The 10,334-nt window shown below is 40.9% G+C and overlaps 1 protein-coding gene across 1 annotated transcript; it reads left to right on the top strand.

The window, feature by feature from the left end:
• Positions 1–1,360: 1,360 nt before the first annotated feature.
• On the top strand, positions 1,361–10,018 carry LOC144529295 (P2Y purinoceptor 14-like). The gene is made up of 3 exons (XM_078268307.1): positions 1,361–1,476; positions 3,096–3,352; positions 8,001–10,018. Exons 1-3 carry the CDS (start codon positions 1,453–1,455, stop codon positions 8,584–8,586), a joined length of 867 nt encoding a protein of 288 aa, XP_078124433.1. The 5' UTR covers positions 1,361–1,452; the 3' UTR covers positions 8,587–10,018.
• The last annotated feature ends 316 nt before the right edge of the window (positions 10,019–10,334 follow it).

Below are 10,334 nucleotides of genomic sequence, written 5' to 3'. Positions count from 1 at the left end.
CTCCAGACTCTGGGACCTTGATTTCCAAAGGAAATGCAAAATTTACTTTCATCAGCGAACATAACTTTGGACCACTCAGCAGCAGTCCAGTCCTTTTTGTCTTTAGCCCAGGCGAGACGCTTCTGACGCTGTGGGTTGTTCAAGAGTGGCTCGACACAAGGAATGCGACAGCTGAAACCCATGTCTTGCTTACGTCTGTGCGTGGTGGTTCTTGAAGCACTGACTCCAGCTGCAGTCCACTCTTTGTGAATCTCCCCCACATTTTTTAATGGGTTTTGTTTCACAATCCTCTCCAGGGTGCAGTTATCCCTATTGCTTGTACACTTTTTTTCTACCACATCTTTTCCTTCCCTTCGCCTCACTATTAATGTGCTTGGACACAGAGCTCTGTGAACAGCCAGCCTCTTGCCCTCCTTGTCCAAAGTGTCAATGGTTGTCTTTTGGACAGCTGTCAAGTCAGCAGTCTTCCCCATGATTGTGTAGCCTACAGAACTAGACTGAGAGACCATTTAAAGGCCTTTGCAGGTGTTTTGAGTTAATCAGCTGATTAGAGTGTGGCACCAGGTGTCTTCAATATTGAACCTTTTCACAATATTCTAATTTTCTGAGATACTGAATTTGGGGGTTTTCATTAGTTGTCAGTTCTAATCCTCAAAAGTAAAAGAAATAAACACTTGAAATATATCAGTCTGTGTGGAATGAATGTATACATTATACAAGTTTCACTTTTTTGAATGGAACTACTGAAATAAATCAACTTTTTCATGATATTCTAATTATATGACCAGCACCTGTATGTCACCATGCCTGATGGCTCAGAGAGGACCTGGCTAGAAAATGGATCAATAGAAAAAAAAAGTTCAGGCACCATCACAAATGTGGGATCACAAAAGTCATGAGAATATATCTTACAGTACAGACTTGATTGCAATCCCTTGAGCTGCTAGGATGGCTGATATGTGTATTTATGAGTCATTGTAGCCTGTTCTTAGAAACTAGACAGGAAGATAAAATGTAATCTGTGGGGAGGATGTGTGTTATTTAAAAAAGTAATGCTGTCTTACTGCGATACCATCATACCTACGTCAGTGTTTTCCTGCAGCCCTTCTTCCGCTGTAAAAGCTGCGTAGAAAGAAGCAGTAAACAGGTTAATACATTTTTACACCATACACCTTTACTGCTATATATATATATATATATATATATATCTTGATCTTTTGGTCACAGTATTCTCTTCTTGGGCTGACTCTGGCAGCGGTTTTGTTAGTGTTTTTGGGTATATGCGATCTGTAATTTTGGGTCACCTTCGTTAGATTAACCAGAAAAATGAACGATCGAGGAGAAGAAGAAGCGACTTCATCCTTCAACTGGTCATCAGTTACAAACCAGAAAAAAGCCAACGGTTCGACTAACTGTGTATGGAACGATACCTCAGCCCACCCCTTCTTCTTGATGGTCTACAGTCTGGTGTTCCTGGTGAGTTTCAACAATTCCAGTGGTGGAATGTAACTATGGTTACTCAAGTAGCTTACTGTACTTAAGTACAAATGTAAAGTACTTTTACTTTAGTTGATTCTTTTCATGCCACTTTCTACTTCTACTCCACTACATTTCAGAGAAATATTGTACTTTTTACTCCACTACATTAATCTGACAGTTTTGCTTTAGTTACTAGTTAATTCACAAATTTGCACACAAAACATGTAGTTTATAAAATACGATGTTTTATTATAAAATAAACTGTAGGTTTATTAACTTAAAAAAGGCTTACAACAGAAGGTGTCTTGAGGCAGGCAGGCAGGCGAAAGGAATATAACGCAAAATCCAAAAAAACACTTCGAAAACGAAAGACTAGGAAAGGCAAAACCACAAGGATGATGAGACGCAGGGAATGACACTGGGAGGAACGCTTTTGAACCGACAAGAAACAAAGAAAGCACAGAGACTAAAGGTAACGAGGGTAGTAATGAGAGACAGGTGACATGAGGGCTGATGACCAGGTGGAACACATCAGGGCAAGGCAAACAATCACAGAGGCGGGAAAACACAAGGCAGAAAGTAAAGCACACAGAAAAAACAGACAAAGTAAAACAGAAAACTGAAGCACAAAACATACACATGGGTAGATCAAGAAAAACAAAACACAACACAGGTAACGCACAACCATGAACAAATAACAGGGAAACTGAATAGACAACATAACACAAAGACAGGCTGACGAGGGTAGACATGCTGTGCAGGACAACAGAGACACATGAGATAAAAAGTCACATGGTCAAATAAAATAAACTAAAAGCCCGAAGGACCAGCAGGTGAACTAGCATCTCTCAAGCTACCAGTGCAAAATCTGTATTTTGATCCATATGGGGACTCAAACCTGTGACCTTCTGGTCTGGACCCAACTCCCTACAGACTGAGCTACTGCCACCCCAGTTAGCATATTAAAGACTTATTGACAGAACTGTTTTGATCATTTCCAGTTTCTAAAATGTGAGGATTTTTCTGAATTGAGTACTTTTACTTTTAATACTTTAGGTACATTCCTGATGATACTATATGCTACTTGTAACAGAGTATTTTAACAGTGTGGTATTAGTAGTTTTACTTAAATAAAGGATCTGAATACTTCTTCCACAACTGAACAGTTCAGATGACTTTTAGATGTGTTATGCCTTTTCATGAGAGGAAACCTTTTTGGGACGAGTTAATCATTTCCTGAGGAAATGACACTCACAGTCGTGATCTCACTCAATCTCATACCCTAACTGTTGTCACTGGCCCTCTAACTGTTGTCACTGGCCCTTTGCATGTAACCAGACCTCTGCACAACCTTTAAAGACTCTGAGGCAGCCAAGACAAAGATAGTATACAAGACAATGATAGTATCATGGTTGTTTTTTGGTTGGGCAGATACAAGTGTAGTGACAGCTAAATGTATCTTCACCTTTTTCTAACTGACTTGTGTTAAAAAGCTATGCTATAGAAAATAATTAACTTCTGTCTATCAGGTCAAATCCTTTGGTCAGCTCAAAATTATTTTGACTGACTGTAATTTGTAAAGCTTCATCCTCACTCTGTTCACTTCTCTTTTATAGTTGGGTCTCCTCCTTAACGGCTTCATGATGTTTTACTTCTGCCGAGCTCAGCAGAAGCCATCCAGCAGCATGATGATCTACCTGAGGAACTTGGTAGTCGCTGACTTCCTGCTCTGCCTCAGTCTCCCCATCCGCATCACCAAATATGCCACCAGCTCTGCCACCTTCCACCAAGTCAACTGCAACTTTGGCGCCTCCGTCCTCTTCCTCAACATGTACGCCAGCATCATGTTCATGGGCTACATAGCCGCTAACAGGTAGACCAAGGCAGTAAGCCATTTTGAATCTCCTGTTGCCTAAAACAGTCTTCACAATTTAATCAGATCAATCTCAGTTTGTTAATGTTAACGATGAATCCTTCAGCCACGCTAAAGTTAGCCATGGCGTTCTACAAGGCTCAGTGCTTGGACCAATTCTATTCATCTTTTATATGCTTACTCTAGCCAATATTATTAGAAAACACTCTATCAAAGGTCCTATGACATGCTGCTTTTTGTAATATAGTAGTATAATAATACTGTATCTGAAGTCTCTTTCCGGAAATTCCGCCTTGGTGCAGAATTTCAGCCACTACGAGCCAGTCCCACAATGAGTTTTCCTTAGGATGTGCCATTTCTGTGTCTGTAGCTTTAAATGCTAATGAGGAGGAGAGAAGCAGGCAGGGTGGAGGGTGGGGGTGTGGCCTTGACCAGCTTGCCATGGGCAAAGCACAGAAAGGGGAGGTAACCTAAGATTCCAGATTGGCCCATCTGAGCTTACTTTTTCTCAAAGGCAGAACAGGATACCCAGGGCACGGTTTACACCTATCGCCATTTCTAGCCACTGGGGGACCATAGGCAGGCTAGGGGAATTCATATTAATGTTAAAAAAAACTCATAAAGTGAAATATTCATGTCATGGGACCTTTTAACTGGAGGATTAAAGGATGATACCCAATTATACCTATGAATCAAGTCAGATGAAACAAGTCAGTTAAACTTCAAGCATGCATTAAGGACATAAAATCCTGGATGTTCTACAATTTCCTGATGTTAAACTCAGACAAAACTGAGGTTATTGTACTGGGCCCTAAACACCTCTGAAGCTTATTATCTAAAGCAGGGCTCTCAAGTTTTGAAGACATGCAAGAGTGACATTCCAATATATGTGTTCTCTGAGATTTGGAGGAGTCGTGATATTTTGAGAAAAAATAAAGTTATAATAGTCACAATATTTCAGAAAATAATCTACCTGCACCATAGTCTGCTGTGCATTACGTGATTGCTCTGCTGAAATGGTAGATCTCTACCTTCTGACAGACTCAGAGCCCCGTTTGAGACTCTGGTCTCTGAATGAAAGCGAACATTTAGGGAAATTTCTGTACGCTGCTCTATGCTTTTTTTTCATTGGTTGTTGCGTTAAATCTTACCCAGATACAATAGTGCTATTTTCTGATTGGCTATTGTGTAGCCCCCTTTCTTTTTTTTGCTTGGCTGATAAGTGGCAGGCTCAACTAAGAACTCCAGGGAGACGCGCTTGATCCCTGCCGGTTCCATAGTGAGAGCGCGCGCCAGAGAAATTTTTGATTTAAATAGTTTTCCGCATGAAAAAATACAATGTGTGGCGGGAGTGCGTGACAAAAGACCGAAATGAGTGACTGTCACGCTCAATGCGTGACACTTGAGAGCCCTGCTAAAGATATAGCTACTCTGGATGGCATTGCACTGGCCTAGATATATCCTTTATGGCCACATAAAACAAATCTCAAGAACCAGCTTTTTTTTACCTGACTAACATTGCCAAAATTAGACACATCCTGTCTCAAAACAATGCAGAAAAACTAGTCCATGCATTTGTTTTTTCAAGGCTGGACTATTGTAATTCCTTATTATCAGGCTGCTCAAACACGTCCCCTTAAGACTGTCCAGCTGATCCAGAATGCTGCAGCACGTGCATTGATATACATATTTCTCCTGTATTAGCTTATCTGCATTGGCTTCCTGTAAAATCCAGGATTGAATTTAAGATTCCTTCTCCTGACCTACAAATCTCTTAATGGTCAGGCACCATCATATCTTAAAGAGCTCATAGAACCTTATTGTCCCACTAGAGCACTGCACTCCCCAAATGCAGAGTTACTAGTTCCTAGAGTCTCGAAAAATTAGAATGGGAGCCAGAGCCTTTAGCTATCAGGCTCCTCTCCTGTGGAACCAGCTCCCAGTCTGGGTTAGGGAAGCAGACACCGTCTCCACATCATGGTTATAATCGTTAAGAAAAAAGCGAACGAAATAACGAAAACTAGGTGGGAAAAAAACATTGTCGTTAACTGAAATAAAAAATAAAAACGAGGTATTACAAAAAAACGATAACTAATCTAAAACTGTAATGTCTGTTTGCAAAACTAAAACTAATAAAACTAAAAAATTATTGAGTAAATGTCCTTAGTTTTCGTCTTTGTCGATCTTTCATAGAGCAAATAACGTTATATCTCTCCGACCATGACATTTCCCGTAGACATGTATAGTTTCCGACTGGGAACCCAGAAATCCCGACATTCCACGTCAAATTGAACACAACATGTCCGTGGCTCCGTGCCTCTCGCCTGGCATCATAGCGGTACCGAAAGTCGGAAGAAAGCGGCAGTCCTATTTGATTATGACTGTGTCAGATAAAAGCGCCTTGCAGTGGAAGGTGGTAAAATATGTGGTCAATTTATTACAGGGAAACATCCCACGAATTTGAAAGTACATTTCAAAGTACACAAGCTAGGAGGCTAACCTAGCTTACCTTAAGGAGAACGCAAAGCCCCCTTTTCCCCAAAACAGAAACTAACCCCGGTAACGTTACAGGCATGGAAGTATGGATACAGGGCCAGGCAGCATGACGGAGACAACAGCAGGACAGAGAACACTACAGGAAGGCTTTCACCAGCGACCCGATAGCTGCTGGTTATTACCAAAGCCGGTATACGGAAATCCGTTCCACTCCCTATTAAGCCCCATTGTACCGAATTTGGTTGCAGTTCTATCAGAGTTCCACTGGGGGTGATCGCAGTCCAGTGCAAAATGAATTGGACTCTATGGAGCTAGACGGCTAAATTTGTCTCTTTCGCCTGATTGTCGTTGAGAAATCTCAGATTTGATTGTAGTTTTTGCAAGTTCAACGTGGATTATAGGTCAAAAGTTGAATGAACGAGTACTTATGTCCTTTCGATTTCTTACAGGTTGAGTCGTTGTTGCCCATAACACGCTAGCATTCTGCTAATGAATGCTGATTGGTCAGTGAAGGACTGATTACGATCGGAGAGCCCGCTTGACGGCATCCAAAGCAGAACCAGAATATCAGAGTGAATATTTCGGCGTGGTCTTTAAAACATTAGCAAACCTCTTTCTAGCACGTGTATTAACAGGGAGAGCCTAACCTGTCAGCTGTGTTGTCGATGCTTCAAGAGAACAAAGGAAGTGACTCAGCTTGCGTAAAGCAGTATCTCTGGCCGTATATGTGTATGACATCATTGACATTTTAAAAGGCTTTTTAGAACAAAAAAAGCCACTTTAAAAAAATCTAACACCCAGCAGTGTGTATTTTCTTAGCCTCCCCTATCGAATGCAACATTCAAATTACTAGACAAAAAATTATATCCTAAGAAAAGTGGATTTTGAGGGCTATAGCTCCATAGAGTCCCGTTCATTCTGCTATATGGAACTCTGGTGGAACTGCAACCAGTTCAGAAGCCGGAAGTAACGAGAGAGTGCAACTTCTTCCCTTATTAGAAATTCTTTGTTATTACATACGCAGGAACACCAAAAGCGGGAGGAAGCGTGGGTTAATACGTGGATTGCCACTTTACTCAAACCAAAGTTGAAAACACCTGTTCATGTATGTCTTCTTTAGTCTGTTGGCTATTTAGTTTTTTTTTCCTGGAACACGTCACTTACACATTTTGCACATACTACGTCTTGTGTATATGTAGGCTACATTTTATATACTGGTGTTATTGTTGAATACATTGTGAATACATATATTTCTAAAATTGTATGATGTTTTTGTTTAGTTATTATTACACAATACTTTTTCTGACCTTTTTGAATCCTCTGACAAATAACCCATATTACAAAAAAGACTAAAACTAAGACTAAAACTAATAAAAACTAAACTAAAGCTAAGCATTTTCTAAAAACTAAACTAAACTAGCAAACCCGCTTTAAAAACTAATTAAAACTAAACTGAATTTGAAAACAAAAAGTCAAAACGAAATAAAAATAAAAACTAATGAAAAATGCGAAACTATAATAACCTTGCTCCACATTTAAGAGTAAACTTAAAACTCTCCTCTTTGATAAAGCTTATAGTTAGTGAGCAATGAGTTAAAGCAGTTATCTAGACTGGCGGGGGAAGGTGTACTGTATAGCTGCAGACATGACACCCCTTCTCTTCTCTGCTTCTCTTCATAGTCATCAGATTCATCTACTGACCCTTATAGAGCTGGCTTAGGTTTGCCATGGACTAGCTCTTAATTATGCTGTTATAGGTCTAGTCTGCCGGGGAACTTCCTTTGACACACTGAGCTCCTCTCTCCTATCTTTTTCCATCCACAATTTTACTTGGATTGGGGATGGCACCTAAATCATGGTTGCAACTGCTGCCATGGTCCTGCTCAACACCCTGCTACACCCTGCAATACCCTGCTATGCCCTACTAAGCCCTACTTCACCCTGCAATGCTGTTACTGTTACTATAATTGCCACATACCAACTGCTGTAATTATTATGAATCATATCTCTCTATATCTGTATATCTGTATCGGTGTCTCTGTGTCCCAACCGGCACCGGCAGATGCCCGTCAGCCATAAAGTAACCCAAACTTATGCGCAGACTCTGGCTTTCCAATGAAGTTATTTATTGACGCTTGCCTCTCCTCTCCAGGTATCTGAAGGTAGTCCAACCTTTAGGAACTCACATCCTTCAGTCAGCACGGGTAGCTCACATCATCTCCATGGTAACCTGGGTTTTCCTCCTGGCTATGACATGCAGCTACGTCATCCTGTCGTTCCACACCCAGGAACCTTTTATCTCTGTCCCAGTGAGCTGTCAAGGCTTTCACAGTGGCCAGCACACCTTGCTCTTTAGGATCATACACGTCTCCTCCACTGTCATCTTCCTGTTTGTCCTGGTCTCTCTGGTCTTCTTTTACTACAGTACCTCTCGCAGGCTGTCACTGGCGCAGCAGAGGCAGCCGGCGTCCTCCAACTCCATGAAGTTTGCAAAGTCACGCAGAAACATGTTAGTGCTGGTCAGTGTCTTCTGCTTTTGCTTTGTCCCCTACCACCTGATTTGCCTTCCCAAAGCTTTCCTGTGGAGGAATTGTTCATGGAGCAAGGTTTTCTACTACGGGATGGAGCTGACCATCTTAATGTCTGTTCTCAACATCTGCCTGGACCCAATCATCTACTTCCTCCTCTGCAAGGGGTTCAGAACCCAGTTTAGGCTGGGAGTGGTGCGTGGAAACTGATAATACCTGCTCATAACATGCCAATAACAACTGCCAATAATGTAATAAACAAAATGTAATAGTAACAGATAATGTAATGAGACATTTAAAACAAACTGATAATGTAAAATATAACTGTCCATTATATTATAAATAAATGCAATGTACAATTTTACATAATGTAATAACTGAATAATGTAAGAAAGATTATAACAAAAACTAATAATGTTAAACAAATTAACTGTTCATAATGTAATATACAAAACGTGGTGTGGGACATCCCGCTGCACCTTCCGCTCTCTGTGTGTTGCTGTTCTCAAAATTCCTTCAATACGGGAAACTCCAACAATCTTCAAAATAGCAAGCCACACGCTGAAACTGGCAAGTTTTGAAGAACATTTGGATTGTGCGATAAGGCAGGCCTGATTGGTTCTTTAAGTGAATGCTTGTAAAGACTAACAAAGACTATTTTTATCTAACTGGGACGTTTTGGGACTGATTGACAGGATTGCTGTGCACGAAGTACAAATGGCGATACACTGGTAAGAGCAAATTACGTTTAACCATCCAGCTACGAACGAGGCAGACACACGAGCGCACAAGTATAAATCCTCACAACAGCGTAGGCCATTATAGGCTACGGTGTAGGCTCTGCTACGTACTATTATAAACCAGCCTTTACTAGACAGGTACAGAGTTACCTGTCCTCTCCTTTTCCATCTCCTCTGATCTCCCTAGCAGATAAGCTGCTTGACTTTAACAGCACAGTTATTGATGGCTCATCTCGAACACAGAGAGGGAAATCAAAACCAGGGCCTTCTGAATGATGAACCAAGAAAAGGCCAATTATGGTCAATCTTTCTTCTGTTCTCATAGGCTATATGTCTCTGTCTTTTCTCTCTCTCCATCTTTCTTTTTCTCTCAATCTCTGCAGATGGTGCATTGGTTCAGAGAGAGAGAGAGAGAGAGAGAGAGAGAGAGAGAGAGAGAGGTGTAGCTTTTGTAGATTTGTGTTGATTTTCTGCCAGCTTTTGTTCCTGTCGACAAATAATCCATGTTAATAAACGGCTTTTGAGGTCATCACAATGTAGCCATAGGGAAAACAGGAGCGATAAATCGGCAGGCAGAAAACAGGTCTGTGTGTGTGTGTGTGTGTGTGTGTGTGTGTGTGTGTGTGTGTGAAGTACAATGCCTGCACACACATTGACACAGAGAGCTTTGAACAGGGTGTATGCTGATATGCTATGTGGGCAAAAGTATGTGGACACTTAATCATATGGGATCTCCGTCCAAAACCATAAGCACTTCCTCTGGCCGAGGAAAAAAACAGCCCCAGACCAAATGTATATCTAAGTACTTTTGGCCATACTGTATAGTGTATCACATTATTAATGTATGATTGGTTGTTTTTTTAATTATTCTTTTTCTTATCAAAATAAAGAATAATCATATGTGCACATTATTTATTAAGGGAGTTCTGTTTTGTGCAAGTTTGTGTCACAATGTGTCTAAATGTGTATTTGTGTGTGTTACAGTCCCAAAATAGCAGGCTCAAGGTCAGAGAGTGTCACAGAAACCATATGTTCCCTGGTTTTAACTCTGCTTCTTCTGTGCCAAAAACGAGGGCTGAAAGGAGCCAACATGCTGTGCCTTTGGCTCGTGTAGTTATGGATTAGCAGCTATCTTTGTAAACACACATACCAACACAGATGAGCACACATTAACAGATGTTTATCAATGAAACAATAAGAGAAACCCCTCAGGGCTGC

The sequence above is a fragment of the Sander vitreus genome, chromosome 2, assembly GCF_031162955.1.
Source record: "Sander vitreus isolate 19-12246 chromosome 2, sanVit1, whole genome shotgun sequence".
In the NCBI taxonomy this organism is placed as follows: domain Eukaryota; kingdom Metazoa; phylum Chordata; class Actinopteri; order Perciformes; family Percidae; genus Sander; species Sander vitreus.
This window is presented reverse-complemented; position numbering and strand designations above follow the sequence as displayed.